The sequence below is a fragment of the Oncorhynchus kisutch genome, linkage group LG10 (genome assembly GCF_002021735.2).
Source record: "Oncorhynchus kisutch isolate 150728-3 linkage group LG10, Okis_V2, whole genome shotgun sequence".
NCBI classification, from domain to species: domain Eukaryota; kingdom Metazoa; phylum Chordata; class Actinopteri; order Salmoniformes; family Salmonidae; genus Oncorhynchus; species Oncorhynchus kisutch.
The window spans coordinates 58,715,797-58,743,063 of NC_034183.2; the positions used below are offsets into that span (position 1 = coordinate 58,715,797).

At 45.2% G+C, this 27,267-nt stretch overlaps 2 protein-coding genes across 13 annotated transcripts in view; one reads left to right on the forward strand and one right to left on the reverse strand.

Moving 5' to 3' along the window:
* LOC116375873 (myocardin-related transcription factor A) overlaps window positions 1-12,185 on the forward strand; it is a 44,668-nt gene extending 32,483 nt beyond the window's left edge. For 6 of the 10 annotated variants that reach the window (XM_031834246.1, XM_031834245.1, XM_031834247.1 and 3 more), the window contains 14 exons: window positions 1,397-1,452; window positions 1,602-1,677; window positions 1,903-2,118; window positions 5,233-5,510; window positions 5,651-5,904; window positions 6,016-6,181; window positions 6,282-6,728; window positions 6,846-7,646; window positions 7,792-8,001; window positions 8,108-8,224; window positions 8,568-8,717; window positions 8,824-8,913; window positions 9,058-9,115; window positions 9,216-12,185. In XM_031834246.1, coding sequence (XP_031690106.1) covers window positions 1,397-1,452; window positions 1,602-1,677; window positions 1,903-2,118; window positions 5,233-5,510; window positions 5,651-5,904; window positions 6,016-6,181; window positions 6,282-6,728; window positions 6,846-7,646; window positions 7,792-8,001; window positions 8,108-8,224; window positions 8,568-8,717; window positions 8,824-8,913; window positions 9,058-9,115; window positions 9,216-9,811 — 3,515 coding nt within the window. In that variant the 3' untranslated portion in view covers window positions 9,812-12,185. The remainder of the gene's footprint in view (window positions 1-1,396; window positions 1,453-1,601; window positions 1,678-1,902; window positions 2,119-5,232; window positions 5,511-5,650; window positions 5,905-6,015; window positions 6,182-6,281; window positions 6,729-6,845; window positions 7,647-7,791; window positions 8,002-8,107; window positions 8,225-8,567; window positions 8,718-8,823; window positions 8,914-9,057; window positions 9,116-9,215) is intronic. The other 4 variants (XM_031834248.1, XM_031834244.1, XM_031834253.1 and 1 more) reach the window with 1 other exon arrangement.
* A 1,535-nt stretch (window positions 12,186-13,720) lies between these two features.
* LOC116375874 (protein shisa-8-like) overlaps window positions 13,721-27,267 on the reverse strand; it is a 95,329-nt gene continuing 81,782 nt past the window's right edge. The window contains exons 4-5 of one of the 3 annotated variants that reach the window (XM_031834255.1): window positions 22,117-22,194; window positions 13,722-21,940 (exon numbers count right to left, since the gene is read on the reverse strand). In XM_031834255.1, the coding sequence (XP_031690115.1) occupies window positions 21,390-21,940; window positions 22,117-22,194 (629 nt within the window). In that variant the 3' untranslated portion in view covers window positions 13,722-21,389. Of the gene's footprint in view, window positions 21,944-22,116; window positions 22,195-27,267 lie in introns of all 3 variants that reach the window. The other 2 variants (XM_031834254.1, XM_031834256.1) reach the window with 2 other exon arrangements.

Genomic DNA, 27,267 nt, shown 5'->3' on the forward strand with positions numbered 1-27,267 from the left:
TTATCTTTCATAAATGCAATTAGAAGGTGTAATGAGGGTCATTTTGTTCAGCCCATACGTCTTGGTTACATAATGGGGTGTTGTGACTAGAAGGAAGGGGAGGAAGCTGGGGAGGAAGCCAGACAGGAAGTGAAAAAAGAGAGTGAAAGTGGGGTTCATGTACAGTTAGTTGCACAGACAAACACCCAGCATCAGGCTAAACAGGTTCAACTCCACTATAAAAACGCAACAACAGACTTCAACCAGATGTGAACTACTCAGGATAACACCTAACTCTCAAAGTCCTCCTGACTTCAGATCCTGGAATGGCTCTTTGATGTTGTCAGCACAATGCCTCGATAATGAAGGGGGCTGTGCTTTTTACTGGTTGGCTCTCCTCTGTGTCTTTCTCACTTAAACACCCACAGCCCCCGAGAACCGCCCCCTTCCATTACAATAGTTGGATTTTCAAATCAACCCCCGAGGAAGAATAAACAAACGTTTGAGATGGCTGTAGCGTAGCAGGGCCGTTACATGTTATAACTGCTACATAACAGTCCCTCTTGTACCCTAACAGCAGGGCAGTGTGTCAGCAGCGAGGGGGTTGGAGGCCGGTGATGTGGGCGCCCACGCAGATAAATGGGGCTTTTGGCTCTGACCTCATCATCGCCCTCCTGCTCCTCTCTCCTCACTGACAGACAGGCGCGCTGGAACCGCTCCGCCCGAGGAGGTCATGTACTCGTCCAGGAGGCTAGGGGGCACGGGGTCGAGTCCTAGGGGTGTGGGGGTAACAGTGATGTGCCCATGCTCAACGGGGTGAACTGAGGCTTGTGTCGGTACTATGAGGCTGACCTGCGGCCAACTGACCTGACCCGCCCGGTCAGAACACACACTGTGCATTGCAGGGAGGGAGTGAGAGGGGGGGGGGGGGGGGGGCTAATGCGTGACTGACAATCTAGCTAGCACTCTCTTTATTGCTGTCTCGTGTCTGCTCCGACCGCAGAAGCAGGTTACATGTCACTTCTCCCCACAGAAACAAGGTACTGCAGGTACCTATATGATAGCTCAATATACAATACATGCATTACTCTATAGACCAGGACGCAACCTCTATTGGCTGGAGTAATTCTCAAACAGTGGAAAATCACATTCAGGGAGAACTCTTTGATGTCTCCATTCCATTCCCACCTTGTGACGATGTCAGACCATGAAAATAGAAACCTGCTATTTGACTCATGCATGACTAGAGGCATACTGATGTGCTATTGGTTTTGAGTAGTCAAGTGTAAAATGTAAAGTACATTATGAAGTCATTGCCTGGTACATGAGGACATAAGTTTCTAGACACTTGTTTTTTTTAACATCAGCATGAACATAGACTTTGCCCTGTTAATGTCCTCTTTCTCTCTCTCTCCAGCGCTGAAAAGTCCAGCTGCCTTCCACGAACAGAGACGAAGTTTAGAGCGAGCGCGGGTGAGTTTCTCTTCATACTCCTCTCACACTTCGTGGTGTCTGTCAGATGAACACTTTTAAACTGACCCTCAACGGTGAACTGGTTAAAAAGTGAATAATTTCTCCCCTTCTCTCTTCCTCTTTTCTCTTCCTCTTCTCCCCTCTCCCAGACTGAAGACTACCTAAAGAGGAAGATCCGAAGTCGGCCGGAGAGGTCGGAGCTGGTCAGGATGCACATTCTGGAGGGTGAGTTTCTCAGACAGCGCCCCCTCCCTGAGCCATAGGGTGCTGCACCTGAAAAATGTAGGCTACAAAATAAATTCCCTCAATTGTTTGCTCTTCCATTCCATTAGCTGATATTGAGTGCCATAACTGGTAGCTGTGCTGTGTGCTTGTACCTTCGTATCTGCATCATTACATAAGCATTGATGTTGAAACTCACAGCTTTGATTTCCTGGTTCCCTGATAAAGATCACGTGCCTGATGGTTGTTGGCTGGCTAACCCGCTGTGTGCTGTGTGTTCAGAGACGTCGGTGGAACCCTCCCTCCAGGCCAAACAACTGCAGCTGAAGAGGGCCCGTCTGGCTGACGACCTCAACGACAAGATCTCCCACCGGCCCGGCCCCATGGAGCTCATTCACAAGAACATCCTGCCTGTGCACAGCAGCATCAAACAAGCCATCATAGGTAACTAAAGCAGCAGCATCAAACAGGCCATCATAGGTAACTAAAGCAGCAGCATCAAACAGGCCATCATAGGTAACTAAAGCAGCAGCATCAAGCAGGACATCATAGGTAACTAAAGCAGCAGCATCAAACAGGCACAGTACCACTCCATATTATGTAGCCACACTAGAAAATGAGCTCTCATGATCACTACAATATTCTATAATTTCAACAGCATCAAACATGTTATTGTAACAAGTCCTCCATTCCACAAGCCCAATGTTTCCAATTGCCACAATTCACAAATTCGCTCACTAGCGTGACGTGAACATCTGCTGAATAAGCAAAAATAGTCCACCCAGTGACACTCTATATGAAGGTCATCAGGAACAGGTACTGAATAAAATCTCATATGAACTCTGCTCACACCGGACCCAGTCACACGTCATATAAATACTGTGCATCTGTGTGTGTCTCAGTGTACAGTGCGTTTGGAACGTATTCAGACCCCTTGACATTTTGTTACGTTATAGCCTTATTCTAAAATGGATTCAATAGTCCCCCCACCCTCAATCTACACAAAATGGCCCATAATGACAGCAAAAACAGGTTTTTAGAAATGTTTGCTAATTAATTAAAAATAAACTGCAATATCACATTTATATAAGTATTCAGACCCTTTGCTCAGTACTTTGTTGAAGCACCTTTGGCAGTGATTACAGCTTCAAGTCTTCTTGGGTATGACGCTACAAACTTGGCACTTCTATATTTGGGGAGTTTCTCCTATTCTTCTCTGCAGATCCTCTCAAGCGCTGTCAGGTTGGATGGGGGCTGTGTGCTTAGGTCGTTGTCCTGTTGGAAGGTGAACCTTCGCCCCAATCTGAGGTCCTGAGCGCCCTGGAGCAGGTTTTCATCAAAGATCTCTTTGTGCTTTGCTCCGTTCATCTTTCCCTCAATCCTGACTAGTCTCCCAACCCCTGCCGCTGAAAAACATCCCTACAGCATTATGCTGCCACCACCATGCTTCACCTTAGGGATGGTGCCAGGTTTCTTCCAGACAGAACGCTTGGCATTCAGGCCAAAGAGTTCAATCTTGGTTTCATCAGACCAGAGAACCTTGTTTTTCATGGTCTGAGAGTTTTGGGTACCTTTTGGCAAACTCCAAGCGGGCTGTCATGTGCCTTTTACTGAGGAGTGGCTTCAGTCTGTCCACTCTACCATAAAGACCTGATTGGTGGAGTGCTGCGAACATGGTTGTCCTTCTGGAAAGTTATCCCATCTCCACAGAGGAACTCTGGAGCTCTGTCAGAGTAACTTTTGGGTACTTGGTCACCTCCCTGACCAAGGCCCTTCTCCCCCGATTTGGCTGGGCGGCCAGCTATAGGAAGAGTCTTGGTGATTCCAAAATGTTTCCGTTTAAGAGTGATGGAGGTCACTGTGTTTTTAGGGACCAGAAATATTTTGGTACCCTTCCCCAGATCTGTGGATCTACACAATCCTGTCTTTGAGCTCTACAGACTATTCCTTTGACCTCATGCCTTGGTTTTTGCTCTGACATGAATTGTCAACTGTGGGGCCTTATATAGACAGGTGTGTGCCTTTCCAAATCATGTCCAATCAATTGAATATACCATAGGTGGACTACAATCAAGTTGTAGAAACATCTCAAGGATGAACAGTGGACTAGCCGTCCACTGAATACTTAAACAAAAATACCTTATTACATAAGTTTAATACATTTGCAAACATTTTTTAAACTGTTTTTGCTTTGTCATTATGGGGTATTGTGTGTACACTGCTGAGATATACTAAAATGGATCCCATTTTTTTTAAGGCTGTAAATGTAACAAAATGTGGGAAAAGTACTTATCGAATACACTGTGAATGCACTGTGAATGCACTGTGAATGCACTGTATGCGTGTTAAAACGTGAGAACCTCTGCTCGTCCCTCCTGGCCATCTCCTCCTCCAGTCAAAATAAGCATATTGATGTTCAAGTTGGTGTTCTCCCACCATGCCCATCTATAAGGGCATTGCCTGTCTTCAGATGCTTCTAAGCTGCTGCCAAGCATAGAGATATCATTCTTTACCTTAGATATGTATTTACACACATACTGTACATTCATGACTCTGATGAGCAGGGGCCAACCTCTTTGCCCACCTCCCCACTGCGGGCCCCTCATGGGCGGAAATTATATTAGTAATACTAATGTTTGTTCGCATTTGTGCGTTCACAGTTCACAAACATGTTGATTTCAATTTCACACGACACTATAAAATGTGAGAGTGTCAGTTTGTGTGGGTGTGTGGCTGTGTGTGTGCACGCATCAACACATGACTTGGCACAGTTGGTTGGATTAGATGTAAAGTAAATGTATTGCCACACCAGACTTCATATAACAGGTAGTCTCTACTGTGCTGTTAAACCGTGAGATAAATGAGATGAATGAGCATGGTTCAATCTCAGGGGATTACCCTGGCTGTCAGTGGTTCTTAATAACAACAATCAAATTACAGGCAGTCGTATCCACAACAATCCAGAACAGGGACATGACCTCAACCTGTGCTGCTTTCCACACGCTTAGCCACACACACACACACACACACACACACACACGGTGGTGCAAAGGGGAAGCCATCACATGGTTCAGGAAGAGAATGAATCAAACCCCATATTGGTTATTCATCATCTCCCACTGATGGGAAATGAATAGCCAACGGTGCTCGCTGAGCGCTCCAACTGCCTGCCTCCTGTAAATAAAAGATCCATAATGGTCTTTATCAAAGGCGTGGGGATGTACCAGCCATATACAATGTGATGATAAAGCCCTGGGCCCAGCAGGCCTCCATCTCCTCCTGCTGCCTGCCTGCTGCCACTGCAGGAATCTCTGTTGATGCTTGCTGACTGACTGACTGGCTGCTGAGAGGAATGATGGCATGGCTAATTTTGACACAAAGCCTGGCTTTTTAAAATTTTACATGGCTCTCTCTCACTACATCACAACAACGATGACTGAACTGTCACTGATGGCTCGTTATTCTACTTTTTCTCACTGTTTATCTCCCCCCCCCCCCCCCCCTTCTCTCTTCACTCTTTTGTTCCGTCTTCTCTTCATCCCTCTCTCTCTCCCTCAGAGACAGACTTCCCCAAGGTTGCTGGGGAGATATCCTCCTTTGATGAGGACAGTAGTGATACTCTCTCTCCTGAGCAGCCTATTAGTCAGGAGTCTCCGCTGGGCCACGGCCCTCTGCCCTCTCCCCCCGACATCCTAGCTTGCAACAGCACCCCCACACAGTTTCTCACTCAGGTTCCTCCGCCACCCCCTCCTCTTCCTCCCTTCTATGGGCCCTGCCAACCAGTGAAGTTGAGCAATGGGACAGCAGTTCTGAGAACCGGCCCTGCACTGATCAAGGTTAGTGGCAGCTGTCACAGCTAATTCTGAGTATTGTACCAAAGTCCATTGTATTATTAGTTTAGCATTATCTTCTGTTGTTAACAGTAGACTAGTCCGGTGTTTAATCCACTACGTTTCAATGATTCTTCCCCCTGCAGTCCCAGCCAAAGCCCACCTCAGAGCGCCCCCCTCAGCGATCCAAGAAGCCCAAGGACAACAAGCCCAAGGTGAGGAAGCTGAAGTACCACCAGTACATCCCCCCAGACCAGAAGGCCGACCACGAGCCGCCCCCTCAGCTGGACTCCACCTACGCCAAGATCCTCCACCAGCAGCAGCTCTTCCTCCAGCTGCAGATCCTCAACCAGCAGCAGCAACACTACAACTACCACACCATCCTTCCTGCACCACCCAAGTGAGTGTGTGTGTGTGTTTGCGTGTGTGTGTGTACAACTGCTTCACATACCCATCAACTCCAGCCTTTATCCTATCATCGTTTTGGCTCTCTTTTTTTTTTCTTCTCCAGACCACTAACAGATCAACCACCTCCCACCAATGGCCCCTCTCCTTCTCCGGCCGTGCCCGCCCCCTCGACATCCTCCTCCAGTCAAAGTGCACCAAGCCGGCAGAATGTCACACATGTGGGAGGGGCCACACCAGGTTCTTTGCCTCCTAACCTGGACGACCTGAAGGTCAGTAAAATCCGTTGCATTTATCAAGAGTTGACTGTGTTGACAAAACCAACTGTGTGTCTAAACATTTCACATTCTGACACCTTCTTTTGTCCTCCAGGTGGCTGAACTGAAGCATGAGCTCAAACTGCGGAGCTTGCCTGTATCAGGCACCAAGAATGACCTCATCGAGCGGTTGAGGAACTACCAGGCTCAGCAGAACAGTCGGGGTGGTGGTTGTGCAACAACTACAACAGCAGGGGGTGCCACAGGGTCAGGGGCCGGAGCTTCCAAAACCAACCACCCAACACAACAACAAAAACAACTACTAAAACAGCAGCAACAACAACTTTCCCAACACCACCTTTCGTCTGTGGTCCACCAATCAGGAGATGCAGGTGTGGTAACCTTGGCAACCTTCCCGTTCATGACCACTGCTCCACAGCAAATCATGCACTTTGGCAGCACTAGCTCCTCCCCACCAGTCTCTCCTGCCCCCTCTGACCGCTCGCTAGCTGGGATGAGTCCAGACGAGACGAGCTGTAATGGAGACTCATTTGGGGAGATGGTAAGTCTCCTTTCTATATCAGATGTGTCCTTGCTTTTAAAAAAATATGTTTTTATAGTGCCCAGATATCAGGTTGTATGGTTTGAATCTTGAGACTACTTTTCTCTTTCCAAATAGGTAAGCTCTCCCCTCACCCAGCTAAGCCTCCATCCCTCCCCACAGCACCGTGGCACTATCAAAGAGGAGTTGAGTGGCTCGGCCCCAACAGCCTGCCAATTCTCCATGGCTGCTCTGCAGAAACGCCTGCAAGTAGCACCCCAGTCTGTGAACAAGGACCAGATGCTGCAGGAGAAGGACAAGCAGATCGAGGCGCTGACGTGCATGCTAAGACAGAAACAGCGGCTGGTGGAGACCCTGCGCGTCCAGCTGGAACAGGGCAAGAGAGGGGGCCGGGACGCCCCCCCAGAACCCCTGGGCCTTGTCAGGGTGAAGGAAGAGCCCCCAGACATCCCCAGCATCCCCTCCACATTTATCCCCATTGTCCGCTCCCCGACTCCTTCCCAGTGCCACATGGAGGTCACCAAGATGACCATCAAGCAGGAGGTCGGGGATGTGGAAGAGGCCGTGGAGCCGTCCTTAGAAGCCCCACCTCAGCAGGTGCAGCTGGAGAAGATCCAGGCACAGCAGCTGGAGCAGCTGAAGGTGCATCAGACGCAGCAGATCAATGCGCTGCAGCTGGCACAGCAGCAGGCCCTGCAGCAGCTGCTCCTACAGCAGAACCAGCAGAATCTGCAGAAACACCGCTCACAGCAGAGGAAGAAGAAGTCCCACAAGCAACAGCTCAAGCAGCAGCAGCAGCTACTGTCCCAACAACAACAGCAGATACAATCAAAGAACCAACAGCTGTTACAGTCAAAGCATCAACAACAGCAGATATTGCAGGCACAACAACAACCACAGCAGCTGAAGTCACAACAGGTCAGTGGCAGTCAAAACAGCTCAACGGCTTGTCACAACAAGAGCTGCAGACAGTGACAGCAAAACAATTGTGATCCCAGTCAAAATAGTCAGTGTGTCACCTTGTGTTAGTCTCTCACTGACTAATGCCTTTGGTCTCTTCCAGGTGTCTCAGATGTTCCTCAATCAGCAGTCGCGCTCCACCACTTCCTTCCCCTTGGATCTCCTCAAGACACACTCCACACCTACCCTGGTGACAGACAGCAACGGCAACCATTTCCTCATCGCACTAACCAATCACTGTGCCGAGAGCCAAGGGAGTGATATGCCACAAGGCACTCCACAGGGCAAAGCATCCAATCGCATCATACTGCAGGTAAACATTTAAATCCCTCTTTCACTCAAACCTAATGTTTTTGTTTAAGGACTCCTTGTGCTGCTTACTTTTCTTCTCACGCTATTTCTCTCCTTGGTCTAACCAGAGACTGCAGTCAACTCCCACCAAGCTGCCCAGCCAATCCCCTCTTCAGTTGTCCAGCAGTGACACCCAATCAAAACCGAAAACTCAACCAGGCCTCGTGAAACAGCCAACCAGAAAGGTAAGGGAAAGTTTCTAAAAGCCTGATATGTAGGATGTCCATTGAACAGCGGTCAACTGACTGGCTTGTTGCTAATGTCCCATTAAGTGAGAGAGTCATTCAGAAATGCCTCGGTGACTCCAATAATCGGCTGAATTAATGATGTAAACCCTGTAATATGCTGACAGAATCCTTGATGTATATATATAAGCGCTGATAACTAATGCAATGTAATAGTGATTATTATTCTGGTAATTGCTGTAATGATATTCCTCATCTTTGTGATATATGTTTTAAGCTCAGAATGAAGATTTCAGCTCATTTGCATCTCAGCTAATTAAGATGTATCTCCCATTTTGCTTAGGGACAGAAGACGGGGCTGCAGATGTCAACCAATCACTCCCCAGGGGTCGCTCTCTCCTTCTCTGCCCCGCCCAATCTCCAGCCTTTCTTCCCCAATGATGACTCCTCCCCTTCTGAAAAAGACAACTCCCCCTCTCCTCCAGCTCAAACGGTAATTGTGAACTTGTTAAAACTTGTACTGTAATTGCGGTTCTCTAAAGGGACAAGTTAATAGTATACATATTTAAGACATCAGAACATTGTTCTATTTCCATCAGGAGGATTTGAGTCCCGGTCTTGACCATGAACCCCTGTTCAGCCCTCCTTCTCCCAAACAGACGCCCTCCCCTAACCCACCGGATGACAAGGTAACCCACGCCGCCTGGTTGTCTCTCTGTTTCTATGTTTGTCTCATTATGGACAACCATGCCAAGACTCTTGCTCTTCTGTATTCACCTCTCAACTCAGTGGCTGTGTCAGGACTTACTCTTCTCCCTGTGTCTTGCTCCCAGGATAATGGATCCACCCAGCATATGGACGACCTCTTCGACATCCTGATTCAGACAGGAGGTGAGTGTTGAATGGCGATAGAAGAAGAGCTCCTCCTGGTTTCCTGATTCAATATTTGTCTCCTACTGGTTGACATTTCTTCTCTCTCCTCCTCTCCCAGAAATCTCAGCCACCTTCAAACCAGCGCCCGACCCTTCCCTGGCGCGACTGCGCCCCAACACCCCTTCCCCTTCCCACTCTCAGGCCCCCTCCCCTCTCCAGCTGCAACTCCACTTCTCGCCCTCCACCCCTCCCGAACCCGAGACCCACCAGCCAGACCAAGGGGAGGAGGAGGAGCTGCAGGCGCCGGCCACCGATGATCAGGACATAAGCAACACAGGAAGTGGACGTCTGGAGGACTTCTTGGAGAGCACCACGGGCAAACCCCTCCTGGGGGTGGAGCCTGGTGGGCCCCTGACCCTGATTGACGACCTTCACAATCAAATGCTAAGCACTCCCAGCATCCTGGACCACACATCCTCGCCCATGGACACCTATGAGCTGTCAGGCTACCCGGCCAACCCCCCTGGCCTGGACTTCGGAGACCATGCCCTGGACAGCATGGATTGGCTGGATATCACCATGGGAGGGGCGAGCAACGAGATTGCAGGGCTCGCCCCACTGGGTCCCCTGGGCCCCCACACTCCCCCCAGTGTCTTCTCAGCAGACTTTCTGGACAGTTCAGACCTGCAGCTCCACTGGGACTCCTGCTTATAGCCCTGGACAGTCTTAGTGTCATGTGGATGTTACGTTGTCAAACTCTTTCTCTCTTTTCTCAACGACTCAAAAACACACGGGCTCTACTGCACTCTGAACTCAGTCCCTCTTACTGAATAACACTTTGATAGATTTATTATGTGCAAACCCTTACGTTCTATAAGGCAGGCCCTCTTACACGCATAGCTTATACAGTAATACCTTTGTTAACAAACCCTGCGGACTGTAGTTGATGATGCTCCTTCATCTGAGCCAGTCAACAGCTTACCATAGCCACCCATCTAGACTATTGTCTACGTTTATTATTGCCCTTAGTAGTATTAGTAATAGTATGGCGATATTGTAACAATGTTGAACCAGTAATGTGAGAACAAGACGATAATCACATCTGTCTAGCAGCTTTAGGGTTAAAAAAATAAAAAAACACAACTTATTTTCATGAGAACTTTAGAGGAGATGATCAGGGAAGCCAAGGTGAAGGAGAATCAAGTAGCTATTTGTTAGCATGAATGCATGCAGGAATCAGACCGTGGCTCCAGTGTAGCAGTCTGGTGACCGCAGCTCTGACTGAGTAGGAGAACTGCGGCAGGAGCCCGGTACAGAGGAGAGACACACAGACAGTGACATTTGACTATGATATATTTTTTCCCATAATATGGGGTGTATTTTGGAATATATTTGAAAATGCCAGGAAAAATGATTTCGTGTTTTAGAACACGTGGTCTTACCCTCTTAGCTTTAATGATATTGCTATAGAACATTATGACAGGCGTGATAGGATTTGATATATTTGATAAAAATGAGAACCTGCTTTTTTTTAACAGAGGTATTGCTGCTACGTAGTGTACTTTATCTCCCTTGGACGTAGGTTCATTTTCATAGACGCACAGAACTATATGTCAGCCAGTACTGTAGCTAAAGTAAGTTATGGTTAAGAGATTGCAAAGATGGGAATGTTTGTTTCATTTGAACCTATATAAGCAATTAAGTATGCAGAGATGACGTGTATACTGTAGTCCACTCCATCAATTATAGTGATGCCTACTGAACCAGGAGCCGCATTGGTGAATCACGAATGCTGTGTTATTATTTTGGGTGCCCCTTAACATCGTGACTGTATTATTATTCATATGTACTGTATCAGTACCTTTGCCAAACAATTTTTTTATAAAGTCCTCCCTATAAATTCTTGCTGTAATATACCAATTTAGACACTGAAAATGTATTATAATGCAGTTATTTTTTTGACTTGACAGTGTTTTTCCATTTTAGGCACCGGAGCACTACGAAGTACATGGTTTACTGTGACAAATTCTGTCAACAGTGTGAACTCTGTATCCGGAGTTAGAAAACCAATTTAGTATTTTATTGAACCTTATTTTACTAGGCAAGTCATTTAAGAACAAATTGTTTCCCGGGCCAAACCCGGACGACGCTGGGCCAATTGTGTGCCGCCCTATGGGACTCCCAATCACGGCTGGATGTGATAGTCTGCATTTGCACGGCCTCAGACTCGCACAACACTGCACCCACACATGTGCACATGCTCAATTTTGAGCATTGCTTGCTTGTTTGAATGTATTACCCTTTTTATGGTTTGTTGCATATCACCACAAACATACATTCAAGATTTGCTTCTCTCTCACTTCTCCTGTTTGTGTGTTTGTGGTGGGGGCGGACAGGCAGTTTCTGTCCAGTATATCCTCTTTTTGCCCTTATGGTGGCCTGACTGGTGCTGTTGCATGGAAAACCCTCCATGGTAGAGGGATTGTAGACCAGTCAGCCCCGATCTGCTGTATTAGGGATTCTGAAATGCTCAATTTTAAGTTGTAAACACTTGAGTGATTTGGGGATTGCTCTGGGGAGGGAAACTGGTTCAATTTGATAAATTGTGGTTTACAGCGTGGATGTTTGGGGGCCACAGCATGGAATGAGGGTTGGAGATGAACATTTTTAAAAAGCGGATACTGTGACGTCATCATTTAGCACCAGAATCCCCCTAGAGCAGTTTTCTCCAACTGGTGGCCCGTGTCCCGAATGTGGCTAGTGGGTGATTTTATTTGTCCCCCCAAAATTTTCTGAGCAAAATAAAATACAATATTTTTTATTTTTTGGGACATAAAAAACTAAAAACATGAGCAAATCTGCTTTGTTATTTTAATTTTGGAAGTCTGTTCCAAAGAATTCCCATGCATAAGAGATATCCAGTATGTGTTCATATACAAATGTATGCAAGGTTTGAAATGATTACATCTGTTTAGTCATATATTTGTAAATATGTTCCAGTCCATCTACTCAATAAAAAAATTGGTCTGCAGCTGAATCTAGTTGCTGATCCCTGCCCTAGAATGACCAAACTACTGTATTACAACTGGCCAATAGATATAGACCCTGCTTTGCAACTGCTCACTCATGTGCTCACTTTTTTTTGTCTGTGTGTCTGCAGGTATACTGATGAGGAGGAACACAAAGGTGTATATTTATTGGTATCAGTTTTCCACATGTTATGTAGATCACATGTAACATCTTTGTATACATTGTTTTATTTAATGCTTTCTCAAAAACCTTACAGGACTTAGTCACAGCAGCCATCGTCCTCTTCCCTTACCTCTTCAATGAAGATCCAAGGGGCTTCTGGACACTTGTCAAAAACTGAACTCTTTCAATAAGCGGTTAATATCTCTCTCTCTCTCCCCCCCCTTAAATGTTTTAAGGAACCATTAAAGGATTATTTGAAAGCTCTAGCTCTCCTCTAGCCCCTCCCATATTGTCCCTTTCATTTAATTAACCAATCTGGAACCCCAATTAATTTTCCGGCCAATTAGCAAAGTTAATCTGTTTTAAGCTTTTATTTTGTCAGTGAATAAGTGTCCCGTCTTTTCAGTTGAATTCCTCTTGCTACTTTATTCCTGACTGTAATTGAAGCTGAAACAATAGTGTGCAGGTCTCTGAGTATTGAGCAGGGTACTTTATTTCTGCCAACTAATTGAAAACGTCACTCGAGACCCCCCGCCGCCCCATCCACCCACATGCCCCCTCCCCTCCTTAAGTCGTTCCGGATGCATCCAATCACAATGAATTCCTCCGCATTTAATTCATTTTCTACACTGAAATAGTCCATCAGGTTTTATGGGCTGCCCAACCCCACCCACTACTCCATCACAGATCACCCCTCTTAAACCATACGTATTGATTAGGGTCACTAGTGTTTTATGAAGTGGTGGGGGTACCTACCTGCCATTGTTGGGGTTTTGAAGCAATCTCTCTCTGGAATTAATTTGACAAATGACAATCCTCCGGTTGACATTATTGGGGAGTCCTGTAGAGGTAGAACTGCAAATTGAGTTGATTGACAGAAGTACAGTACAGACTTGGAAAGGAACAAAATCCTTTTTTCTTTCCTGTGTTACCTCTTCTGGCCAACAGGGTGTGATGTGACCTTCAAGTAAAGGGTGCCTGATTTCCGTCCAAATGGGAGAATAGCAATGCAGGGGGTCTATGCAGCTCTTCAGGAGTGCTCAAATTTAATTGAGTTTATGAAACGGTGGATAGGAAGATCGATGGAGCCCATCCATCTAATATACTGAGGTCGCTGTCGATGCCCCTCTGCGGACAGACAGGGTGTCCAGCCGTCCACACACTATTACGGCCCGAGTGACTGACCATTACAGGACCACCACACCACTCAGAGCACGGCGCCTGCATATGTCAGTTGCTTGACCCGTGTCTGCTCTTATCTATTTATCTTTGTCCTCCATGTTTTCCATCCACACACTTCCCTCTCTCTCCCTTTTTTTAAGCCTGTCGTTGCAGCCTGGGACCTTCCTGCCTGTGCACTGACAGCTGCTGTGTGCAGACACTGAGCCAATGAGATTGATGGAGCTGTCGCTGGCCTGCAGAGTTTGGGCGTGTGTGTGTGTTTGAGTGCCAGAGTGTATGGCATGTGAGTGTGTGTGTGCGAGAGCATATGTGTGGAGAGGGAGGTTTGAAAGGCTCGATATCCTCCGACTGCAGTCCAAGCACCCCTTACTGTTGTGCCAGACTGTTGCCTGTCTCAAACCCCTTATTCTGCTCCCTCCCCTCAGGCCCAGCCGCCCCTCAAGCCCCCCCATTCTTGCCGCACAGTTAACAATCAATCAGCAGTATTACAATCACAATGCTGGTTCCTCATGTGGTGGGCTTATCTCTCTCTTAGTCAGCTCTCTCCGGTTTTGCTGTCGCTCTTGTCTGTTTCTTAATCTAGTGCCGTCTGTCTTTGTCTCTCCTGTTCAATTCCCTCGGTTCTGCTTCGCTCTTTCCTTCTGGAAATGTCACATTCCTTTTTTCCCCACTTCCGTTCGTCCTGCTTCTTCTTTCATTGTCCCATGCTGTCTTATTCTTTTTATTTTCCTCTCCCATAAGCGTTATGATTGATTCATTTCCTTTATTATTGACTGCATTCCCTTTTAGTGTTCATGGTCTCCCTTATCTACACAGCTATGGGTAACATAGTAAGTGTAAAGCCTGGAGACTGAAATTAGTATGATATGTTGCGTTTGGTATGTTTACATAAGACAAGAAACAAAAGGAGGAAGGGTGAATGGTCAATCCGGGTGGATGGGTGGGAGTATAATGCGACCTTCTAGCAACCCAAAGGTTACGTGTTCGAATCTCATCATGGACAACTTTAGCATTTTAGCTAATTTGCAACTACTTACTACCTTTGAGATACTTTGCCACTATTTAGCATGTTAGCTAACCCTTCCCCTAACTTTAACCTAAATTCTAACCTTAACCCAGACTATTTGCATTGCCCCTCCCCCCCTCACCTTTACACTGCTGCCATTCTCTGTTTACTATCTATGCATAGTCACTTTAACTCTACTTACATGTACATATTACCTCAATTACCCTGACTAACCGGTGCCCCAACGTGCAAAGTCAGCATCTTTGCACGTTGGCAACTCTAATCTTCTCTTTGAAACTGGCTTCACAGGACACCAGGGACCCCTGCCAGTAATGCCATCTATGGTGGAACTGAGCAAAACAACTGACTCTGTACCGGTACCCCCCTGTATATAGCCTCGCTATTGTTATTTTACTGCTGCTCTTTAATTATTTGTTACTTTTATTTAGTATTTTTTTTTACTTATCTATTTGACTTAACACGTATTTTTCTGAACTGCATGGTTGGTGAAGAGCTTGTAAGTAAGCATTTCACTGTAAGATTTGGTTTGATTTGAACACCTAATCTAGCGAATTTTAGCTAGCTAGCTAACGTTAGCCACAACAAAGTGGAATCGGTAACATATCATACGTTTTGCAAATTTGGAACATAATTGTCATTTGTAAAATTTCATATGAAATGGATGATGGACATCCACAAATTAATACATACCATAAGAAATGTATTGTATGATTATACTAAATGGAGTGTCTCGGATTAACATACAGAATAATATGAAATGCTCCGAGACCAGGTTGGTCTACACCATGTCAGCTGCTAGTGAAATTTATTGAGAGCAGGAAGCAGAAATGTACTTTGTACCGTTTGGACTATACCACAGTATTGGTTTAGGAATAACTATAAGAAAGCCTTTTTCTCTCTTTTTTTACTCCCTGTCTGTCAGACACTCACACAAACATGCCAAGACACAAGGTTTCTCTGACCATTTAAATTTTTTATCAAGTTCATACAAAGAACACTTAGTAAGGTTTCCTCTAAAAAGAGATGGTTAAAAAGCCAGACAATAACTTTGACCTTGACTCTTCCTCAAAAATTATTGTAATTAGTGCTGTAAAAATGGAAACAATCTTCATCATTGTTGTCATTATCATCATCCTCAATGATAACCTCTTTTAAAATGTTTTTTTTTAAATGTAAGTAAACAGCTAGGGAATGAAAGGATCCTATTGAGGCTATGAGGGTGTCTTTATGAGACCGATTGAATCTGCATAGGACTGAAGGTTGGGTGGGAGGGTTTTTTAATTCCCCTCATATCAATGTCCTCTCTCTTTGTGGAAGGAGCTCATAGGCGTGTTCCAATCAACTGATCTGCTGCCCAAATGCAACATCCTGTAAACCTTTAGTGTAGTTATATTAACGCTCTATAATAGGAGTGTGCTGCTATGTATTTCAGAGTCTTTTAACCTGAACATTTAACATTCCTAATTCAGGACATTGCCTCAGGTTGACCACTACTGGAGTGGGAGGATGTGAGAGAGAGCAAGAGAGGGATGTGGTTTGTGGCGTTTGGCTCTTTGCTCTCTCTGATGGAGTCAGTCCAGACCCTGGAGACATATAAATGAAGTGAAACATCAGTGACAGCTGGCCTGGGTCTCCGTTTGGGATGGGGTGGCAGAACAAAACAAATGCAGGGCACTAGGAGAAAGGGATGCCCAGATAAATGCTGAACTCATGGAGAACATGCCCAGCAGACCAAAGGGTTGGACTTCAATTTTTTTTTTCTGTTGACAGTGCCTGTCTTCCTTATACAATGTGAATGATAGCCTCCAAATTAACATAAAATATGCTTTTTATTTGTCTTGCCTGTTCTTCTGGAATTGTATTTACTGTGTCAGTGTGTACTGTACTGAATGCATGTGTGTTCGTGTGTACACATTTATTCACATCATGTAGGCCTACACATTTTTCTAAACATTAAATATACATTTTTAGCTCCATTTCTCGTGGCCTTTAACTATGAATAAAGAACTGCATAATCAAAACCACATGTAAACAGAGAACATAAGAACACCTGCAACAACAAAGATTATTTTTAGATGTCAGGGCAGTATAATTAGTACAGGCCCGTCAGCTAAATTAATATAATTTCTGGTCAAAACATGCAATGTTCCAGCACCTTAATTACCTTGTATCTCCATTCTATCTAGACAGCCTGGGCATATTAAGAGGTGTCCAAACCAATTTTGGGATTCATTTAAAAGCCATGGACCTTGAATATAAATCAAATTAGATGACAATTTCATTTAAAACAATCAAATTTTACATTTATAATTGGGCTATTTTATTGACCAAGTCTACAGGCATTGCAAAGGTACTTGATAGATGCTTGGTTAAGGACGTCAATTAAAATCCTCCCTATGGTTTCTTCCTTGTTGTCTTAGAGTTTACGCACCCACGGATACTGTTTCATGGTGCTGGGGAAGAGGTGGGTATGGCGGCTTAATGGTAAAGAAATCTTGCTGATACTGGGCCCCCTCGTAAGGTTAAGATTAAAAGAGTACCAGTATTTGCCCTGCTTTACAGAGTGGAGTAGGGGGAAGGGGGGACATTTAGCTGATAGAACGAGGAGTAGGCCTCCCCTCCTTAGCCTCGCATGTTGTCAGATAACTTCACATACACCAGGGGTTTGAAACGCTTCTGCCAGCTAACAACCAAGAGAAACAGATTCAGCCAAATCGGAGATGTCAGAACAAATTAATTTGGACACCGCAATCTGGGTGACCCAAACACTGGTAGCTCTCCACTCAACGCAAAACGAGAGAAAGATGTGTTTTTCTTGTTTAAGTCTATAAAAAGCCCTTATATAAAACAAGTATTTAACCATTTCTACAGAAGACAAGTGGTACAATATATATACACAAGTACGTAACAATCAAAGGTAGTCGACTACCAAAAGTATGGAACACATGATTTGCAGATATAAGTTGCACAGGAATCACAAATCTTCAATCGTCATTGTTAACTAATTTGTTGCCAAAGCACTTGAATACAATGCATTTTTGACATGAATACATGAGTGTATGTACCATACATAATATCCGAAAAAGCACAAGCTTCAAACACAGGACGTTTTCTGTGCGTGGCCAGTTTTGAATCTGAAAGCACTTCATCTCTCGTCAGTCAAACGCTACTTTTTTGAAAGAACTTCCAATCCAAATACAGTACAAACAAATCATACACAATATATTGCTACGGATGAAACCCAAGTATGTCTACCAGGTTGCATTCAGATAACCTGTTGTAGAATAGTTGCATTTAAGGAAGTTTTACAAAGAACAGTCATTCAGCTCTTTTAGGGTGCCGTGTATATACAGTGTAATCATAGAGATTGAGTATGCACACTAAGCTGATGGTCCACAGTCTGACATTCCCACTGTGTGCTATCAGTTACGTGTACTCAATTTCTCCTGATAAGAATTATTTTGGTCCAGCACCTAGAACCACAGAATGGACGACTGTGAGATATACATGGCTCCTCTGTCCTGCTCCTCGTCCAGTGTTGAGAAACTGAGGCAAAACTTTAATTCACTTTTGACTGTCCAACACAGACTGAGGCAATCCAAAACCAGCGGGCTTACTGTGACAGTATTGGTGTAGGATTCACTGTACGGAGGCCCGCGGCAAAAAGACTCTGGCATACCTGTGGGCCAAAAAGGCCCTTCACCGGGTAAATGATACTCACGGAGGGTGTCACTATTCAGAACAGTCAGCAGTGTTTGTCTCCCGTGGGTCAGATATACCTGCGGGTCAACATTCGCTCAGCACTAGGATGGGAAGAAGAGGGACATTAAGGTGGAATCTCAGCCAATTACAGTGCTTCGTTCTACTATAGGAGGCAAGCCAAAGCGCTAGCCTGGCGACATCCTGGTGCCTCGCTAGCTGTCAGCTTGGCCCCAGGCTGTGTTTGTCCTTGAGGCCTCACAGAGACTCACCCTCCTCATGGAGACTCCCTGGAGCCTGAAGGATCCATGTGTCACAACGTCAGCATCATTCAGCTAGCATTAGCAAAACTATCCTAGTGCCTGCAGCCTGTAGAGCTCAGCTGAGGTTTCAGAGGTGTCCACTCTTGCAGTGGAAAGGGTTCTCAGAGTTCTGATTCGCTAATGCAACTTCCTCTGCCGGAGAAGCGCACGAGGAGAGAGAAGAGAAAATTTAAATAAGCTCTGTGAAAAGCTCTGTGGTCTGGTTTCTGAGAAAATAGTCCAAAATACGTTTCAGAAGAGCCTGAAAAATCTTGGTCTATGTAACTCTGCTTCCACCTCAGCTCCCCACATTTAAAGGACTCCGGAATGGTCCAAAGTCAGACTCCAGAGAGAGGGTTTGCAGATAGATGGGTACTTATTGCTTTGCAGACAGAACATATTGCTTGTTACTTGCACACAGCCATTGCTTGTTCACAACCAGTAATGCATCCTGAACGATAAAGGAGAGACTCCATAGAATGCTTTATATGACTGGGCTGTTAAGCTAAGAATCATCATGTCTAAACCCCACCCCCACTTTTATGAATTGAAGTTGGAGAAAGCTAAATGGTGACCGTGCATGCTGCATACGGTAGCTATGAGTGCAGATGTGCATGATGCATATTTATACATGTACTGTGCATTTCCCAACACTTCTCTATTTCTGATTTACTTTTATTCAACCATATCATAAAAACAACAACTCCAAGTGGGTCATATGTAGATTACATAACAGCTTTAGAAATCCTGAAGTATGAACTGTGAACAGATCATTCAAATCCCCAATGAAATGCAACATAAGCATTAACCCAGAATTGTCTCCAATTCCAACACGAATGACTCCATCGGCTGCACGTAGTTTAAATCAATTCAAATGTCCTATATTCCATATCATGCTGCTGCATAGGCTACAGTGAAACCACTCGGTGTCTGTCCATAACACAGAATGGCTCAACAATAGCAGCCGAATGAATCTCCAAATCATTTAACACTGTGAAAGCCCTGCTCCACTCCATGCATGCCTAGTGTGTGAGAGTGTGTGAGGGCCTGCCATGCTGGCGATTAGGTATCATTAGTTATGGCTACACCCCCCGTGAGGAGGCATGGTGTCCCCTGGCTGGGAACAGCTTGGAAGACCATGCAGGGGTTGGATGCTGGAGGCTCCCACCATAGGTCAAGCCCACTGGGGAAAGGAAGAGCAGAGGAAAGGGGGTCTGGTGGAGCTCAGGAACAGGCTGGAAGCTGGTTGGTGGGGAGGAGCAACAGTAGCAGCAAATGGTGAATGACTCTAGTAAACACGACTGACTGGCTGCCATCCGTTGATACGGTTCCACCTGTCTGGAATACCCTGGGCGTAGGTATACACTGCGGCGTAACCTGTTTATTTATGATAATAAATGAAGCTTGAGGCTTGGGCTAAATTGCAGGAGAGTCCACTGAAACGTACGGTGAAGGACGGCGCTTGTGTGAACATAGACGTATCAGATTTCCATGCAAATATTGTACCTTGCGGTCAAGTGTAAAATGATAACGAGCCAAGAGGAGTTGCTTGCTCTCCTGTAGCTGGAAATAATCCTTGTGGTTGGGAAAGACTGTAATGTCTATGTTTAGCCACTAGCTTCAACCCAGCTGCATTTACAGTGACTCATAATACATATAGATGAACCATACAACTGCATTCAACAAAATGATCATATTAAAGCCTATTTTAATATTACAATAATATATGCATGCATCACATGAATTGCTGCCAGTCTGGAAGACATACTTTAATAAAATACTCTGTATGATTTTCCTTTCTTCCTGACCTTCGTGCATTCATGTTTGGATAAATACTTCAACAGCAAGCCAAAGCTAAGATAAAATAAAAAAGCAATGACCTTTACTTCACAACTACAACTTTCCACCCTTGTATTGCCTTTGGCACCATATTACCCAGGACAGACACGGTGACCTGTCCTGCCCTCTTGCAGGCGCCTATTGTCCCTTGCGATTTGCATCGGGCCTCTGCTGAAGCTTCACTAACACAGACGGTTCCATTCAACACGACTGTGGTGACCTTGCTGATACCTGTGCTGTTTGCCCTTTCCGATGCATGCGTCACCGATTAAGACAACAGCAAACAACACAACGCTGAGAGACGTGGACGCTGACGAACCCCAGGGAGTCTCCAGACACAACCACTGTGTGAGATTCCCCAGTTTTGACGAGCAGGGGGCCTGAAGTTTCGGGGCTCTTCTCCAGCAGGTGACGAACAGGAGGTGCTTGCCGCACCAAACCTCTGTCCGGCTTAGTTCCTCATCCCTTACGCTTCAGGATGAATAAACAAGCCCCTCCTTTCCCGCTGTTTCTCTCTCTTCCTCTCCCTCTCTCTCTCTCTCTCGCTGGTACAGATTTGCCAGAATGGTATCTCACTCTGTTCTGGATGGAGGGTGATGGGAGCTGACAAGACAATGGCATTGTCACTGCTGTTGTTCAGGGTCCTGGAGGTGCTTTACCCATGTGTACCACTCTGACAGGCTGCAAACAGTAGGAGAGTGTGTAAGTGTGTGGGGGGGGTAGGGATTTGTAGAGTAGTGGTGCCAGGGGGAGCAAAGAGGAGATTGACCAAAACAAAACAGGGAGGACGCTGGGACAGAGAGGGAATTTAAAGGAACCAGGTTTAGAGAGAGCGAGTCACTTCATGCGATCATTACCTTCCCTTTTGGTGTTACATTATCAATAACAAAGAAAACCTGCAATTAAAATAGCAATAGAAGATTGCCTGTCCCTGTTCATCCCCCCAGCCATCAACACGACATTGATTCGTACAAAAAGCTCTCGCTCCCAGGCCTTACTCCCAGTGCTACAGACTCTTTTCTTGCTTTCCTACTCCCCAAACGTTTCATGCTCAGACTGTGACCTCTGTCTTGCTGTTGGTGGGCAGCCCTTTGTTTTTGGGGTGCATGTGGGGCGACTGTCCATAGCCCAGTGGCTGGGAGAAGAGTTCCGGGAGTGTCTCAATGCTGAACTGCCGCTTGTTGGAGTAGGCCTGCCGGCGGCTGTTGTGCTGTTGATGTAACTGCTGTTGATGTTGTTGATGTTGTTGATGTTGTTGATGTTGCGGATGCTGCTGATGCTGCTGATGCTGAGGATGCTGCGGATGCTGCTGCTGTGCCTGCCCGATGTGGGAGGCCGTTGGATGCTGGACATGGCCCTTACTAGGGTCCCAGACTTTGAAGGCTGAGCTGGAGGTAAGCGGGTGGGTGTTAGTCTTGGAGACCTTGGGCTTGGGGAGCTGGGCGGCGGTGATGGTTATGGCCAGTGGGGCGTGGATGTCTGGAGGGGGCAGGAAGGGCTTGTCCTTGTGAAAGGCGATGGGCTGGAAGGTGGGGGGCGAGGAGTGATGGCGGGAGTAGTCCACCATGGGGTAGCCCTTGTAGTAGTCTCTTGCTGCCGTATCTGCTGCGAGAAGGGGGAGGAGACAAAGGTGGGAGAGAGAGAGAGAGAGAGAGAGAAGAATGCGGTTAGTGGTATAGAGGTCAAAATACCTTACAAATACCTTTAATCTTTTCCTTTGACATGGTATCCACTCAACCTGTAGGTCCACAATGAGTTATATGGGTCAGAATATCTACCTGGTACCCCCAGAGACCTCAACAATGTCCTCCTTTGTTCAGATACAGTAAGAGCTCTGTTATCCAGTGGCCAAACCCCTAAACCAAGTTAAAACAAACAAAACAACAATGAAAATATGTAAGGATCTGCTGCACAAGCATCTCCTCCCTACTTTATCATGCTGTAAAGACAAGTGTGATTCCAGGTAATTACATTGTACACATTGTAATAGCAGTGTAATAGACCCCATCATAATGTGGCTGTAAAATATGCTGGAATAGAAGAGCAAAGATGAATAGAATGCGCTGAGTTACTGCACTCAAATCACTTCAATAACCTCGCCCAACCTCTCTGTTTTAATTAAATGTACACATTTATGCAAGTTATACAAGACATTGTGTCCCTTTCTGGAGTCACTTGTATGCTATTCTGCTGCCATGGGAAGAATTAAGGTGAGACACCTCTCCCCCTGTGTTAATCCCTGTGCCGTTGGATGTGTATTATATACCATGAAAGGAACCAGTAGCTTTACACCATCATCCCTAAACCAGCCAACCTGTCAGGTAAACCTACAATGACATGGAGGTAGAGCTGCACAGAGTGTACAGCGGCTTACACCCACAGGGGCTTGGTGCTGTGTGTGTCTGTGTATGAGTGTGTGCTTGAGAGGGGGGTTAAAAAGCCTGAAGCCCAGTAACGTTAACATTGAATGAAAACAAATAAGAAAAAAAGCAACAGCAACTGGCGGATAAGCTGGAGTTTTGAGGGGAGTAAAAATAGAGCGGGTTTAGTGTGTCGTGTCGTATTAGTGAGGGAGCCCTGAGTGCTGCTTCATGAGGTCACAGCCGCCAACCCCTCAGCCCTCAGACACTAACAACCTTGTTCGCCCCACTGTTGTGTCATTTAGGTTTTTTCTTCCCCTATTTTGTTGGAAAAAATGATCCTGGTTGTTGTTGTTTCTTTTCCCCCTCCCCCTCAGCCTCTGAGTGTGTGTGTGTGTGTGTGTGTGTGTGTGTGTGTGTGTGTGTGTGTGTGTGTGTGTGTGTGTGTGTGTGTGTGTGTGTCACTCGTAATTCACTGTATCACAATTTCAGTGGGTCAGAAGTTGACATACACTAAGTTGACTGTGCCTTTAAACAGCTTAGAAAATTCCCGAAAATTATATCATGGCTTTAGAAGCTTCTGATAGGCTAATTGACATCATTTGAGTCAATTGGAGGTGTACCTGTGGATGTATTTCAAGGCCTACCTTCAAACTCAGTGCCTTTTTGCTTGACATCATGGGAAAATCAAAATAAATCAGCCAAGACCTCATATAAAAAATTGTAGACCTCCACAAGTCTGGTTCATCCTTGGGAGCCAAACCCCTGAAGGTACCACGTTCATCTGTACAAACAATAGTATGCAAGTGTAAACACCATGGGACCACGCAGCTGTCATACCTCTTAGGAAGGAGATGCGTTCTGTCTCATAGAGATGAACGTACTTTGGTGCGAAAAGTGCAAATCAGTCCCAGAACAACAGCAAAGTACCATGTGAAGATGCTGGAGGAAACCGGTAGAAAAGTATCTGTATTCACAGTAAAACGAGTCCTATATTGGCAAAACCTGAAAGGCCGCTCAGCAAGGAAGAAACCACTGCTCCAAAACCAACATAAAAAAGCCAGACTACGGTTTGCATCTGCACATGGGGGACAAAGATCGTACTTTTTGGAGAACACCATCCCAACCGTAAAGCACAGGAGTGGCAGCATCATGTTGTGGGCGTGCTTTGCTACAGGACCGACTGGTGCACTTCACAAAATTGATGGTATCATGGAAGAGGAAAATGATGTGGATACATTGAAGCAACATCTCAAGACATCAGTAAGGAAGTTACGGCTTGGTCGCAAAAGTGTCTTCCAAATGGACAATGACCTCAAGCATACTTCCAAAGTTGTGGCAAAATGGCTTAAGGACAACAAAGTCAAGGTATTGGAGTGGCCATCACAAAGCCCTGACCTCAACCTTATAGACTATTTGTGGGCAGAACTGAAAAAGTGTGTGCGAGCAAGGAGGCTTACAAACCTGCCTCAGTTACACCAGCTCTGTCAGGAGGAATGGGCCAAAATTCACCCAACTTATTGTGGGAAGGTTGTGTACTAATTGCACTACATACGATTTAGCACATACTGTATAGTAAAAATGAAGTATGCCATGGCCAAAACATATTACATTTGGTACGTTCAAGACAACTGGGGATTCGGAAACAAAATTAGCTCACACTGGGAAAAATCATGACTCTTCATGTTGAAGTCAGAGCTCTAGGATGACACCAGAGTTTCTGACTTGTAAATTCCGAGTTTTTGGGGGAGTTGTTGTCTTCAATGCACCATCAGTTACAGCTTCACATATGAACCGGAAAGCATCGCCTGTAGCCCTCACTCTCCATCTTTAGAGGATGCATGCACTCAAAGACTTGGCCTCTATTGGTTGATCTAGCCAGCTATAGATAGACTACTCCTTTGCTTTTGATGCACTTTGAGGTACTATAAAACAGATTTTTTCAAATACTCAAACGGCCTACTATTTCGGACACAAGTATGAGTATTTGGACACGGCCCATGTTTGTGTGTGTACCAAAAACTTTTTTTTTAAACTTGTTACAAATGATGGAGTCATGCATGATACACAGAATTATATTTTGAAAGAGAAAGTAAAGTACATGAAGAATATGTTTTCGTTTCAGTCTCCTCCATCTCCACTAACTGAAACTAATTGTATGAATTTTTTCCTAGTAATAATGTAAAATTAACATATGTACAGAAAGACTCATGTGAAGGCCAAATTACAGAGGATGAACATCTTGATGCAATTGGGGCCTTTAAGGCTGGGAAAACTCCAGGGCTGGAAGTATACAAGTGGAAGTATACAACACTTTTTTTGACATACTCAGAGGACCATTATTAGCATGTTTTAACCACTCCTATATAAATGGTAGATTATCAGATATGTAACAAGAAGGTCTGATATCATTATTATTGAAACAGGACCCAAGTGGTATATACACTGCTCAAAAAAATAAAGGGAACACTAAAATAACACATCCTAGATCTGAATGAATGAAATATTCATGGAGGTCTGGATTTGGAGTCACACTCAAAATTAAAGTGGAAAACCACACTACAGTCTGATCCAACTTTGATGTAATGTCCTTAAAACAAGTCAAAATGAGGCTCAGTAGTGTGTGTGGCCTCCATGTGCCTGTATGACCTCCCTGCAATGCCTGGGCATGCTCCTGATAACTCCTGGACAGTCTGTGGTGCAATTTGGAGTTGGTGGATGGAGCGAGACATGATGTCCCAGATGTGCTCAATTGGATTCAGGTCTGGGGAACGGGCGGGCCAGTCCATAGCATCAATGCCTTCCTCTTGCAGGAACTGCTGACACACTCTAGCCACATGAGGTCTAGCATTGTCTTGCATTAGGAGGAACTCAGGGCCAACCGCACCAGCATATGGTCTCAAAAGGGGTCTGAGGATCTCATCTCGGTACCTAATGGCAGTCAGGCTACCTCTGGCGAGCACATGGAGGGCTGTGCGGCCCCCCAACGAAATGCCACCCCACACCATGACTGACCCACCGCCAAACCGGTCATGCTGGAGGATGTTGCAGGCAGCAGAACGTTCTCTGCGGCGTCTCCAGACTCTGTCATATCTGTCACATGTGCTCAGTGTGAACCTGCTTTCATATGTGAAGAGCACAGGGCGCCAGTGGCGAATTTGCCAATCTTGGTGTTCTCTGGCAAATGCCAAATGTCCTGCACCGTTTGAGCAGACACATGCACATTTGTGGCCTGCTGGAGGTCATTTTGCAGGGCTCTGGCAGTGCTCATCCTGCTCCTCCTTGCACAAAGGCGGAGGTAGCGGTCCTGCTGCTGGGTTGTTCCCTCCTACGGCCTCCTCCACGTCTCCTGATGTACTGGCCTGTCTCCTGGTAGCGCCTCCATGCTCTGGACACTACGCTGACAGACACAGCAAACCTTCTTGCCACAGCTCGCATTTATGTGCCATTCTGGATGAGCTGCACTACCTGAGCCACTTGTGTGGGTTGTAGACTCCGTCTCATGCTACCACTAGAGTGAAAGCACTGCCAGCATTCAAAAGTTACCAAAACATCAGCCAGGAAGCATAGGAACTGAGAAGTGGTCTGTGGTCCCCACCTGCAGAACCACTCCTTTATTGGGGGTGTCTTGCTAATTGCCTATAATTTCCACCTGTTGTCTATTCCATTTGCACAACAGCATGTGAAATTTATTGTCAATCAGTGTTGCTTCCTAAGTGGACAGTTTGATTTCACAGAAGTGTGATTGACTTGGAGTTACATTGTGTTGTTTAAGTGTTTCCTTTATTTTTTTGAGCAGTGTATAACGATCCAGTCCATTTAAAAAATTGGAGACCTCTTACATTTCAGTGTTGTTATGCAAAAATGCTTGGCGCATAGAATTTAAAAAGTATTGTCAGATATTATTCATCCTCATCAGACAGGTTTTTTACATGGACGATACATTGGAGATAATATAAGACAAGTACTGGAAACAATAGAATATTATGAAATATCGGGGACACCAGGCCTGGTTTTCATAGATGATTTTGAAAAGGCTTTTGATAAAGTACGACTGGAGTTTATATATAAATGCTTAGAATATTTAAATGAAAATAAATCTCTAAATATAAATCTCTTATAAAATGAGTTAAAATTATGTATAGTAACCCTAGGTGTAAAATAGTCAATAATGGCTACATCTCAGAAAGTTTTAAACTATCTAGAAGAGTAAAACAAGGTTGTCCACTCTCGGCATATCTATTTATTATTGCCATCGAAATGTTAGCTATTAAAATTAGATCAAATAATAATATTAAGGGATTAGAAATCCGTGGCTTAAAAACTAAGGTGTCATTGTACGCTGATGATTCATGGTTTCTTTTAAAACCACAATTAGAGTCTCTCCACAGCCTCATAGAGGATCTAGATACTTTTGCTATCCTCTCTGGATTAAAACCAAATTATGATAATACGTATTGGATCACAAAAAAAAGACAATTTTACATTACCATGTAGTTTACCAATTAAATGGTCTGACGGGGATGTGGACATACTCGGTATACAAATCCCAAAAGAAAGAAATGATCT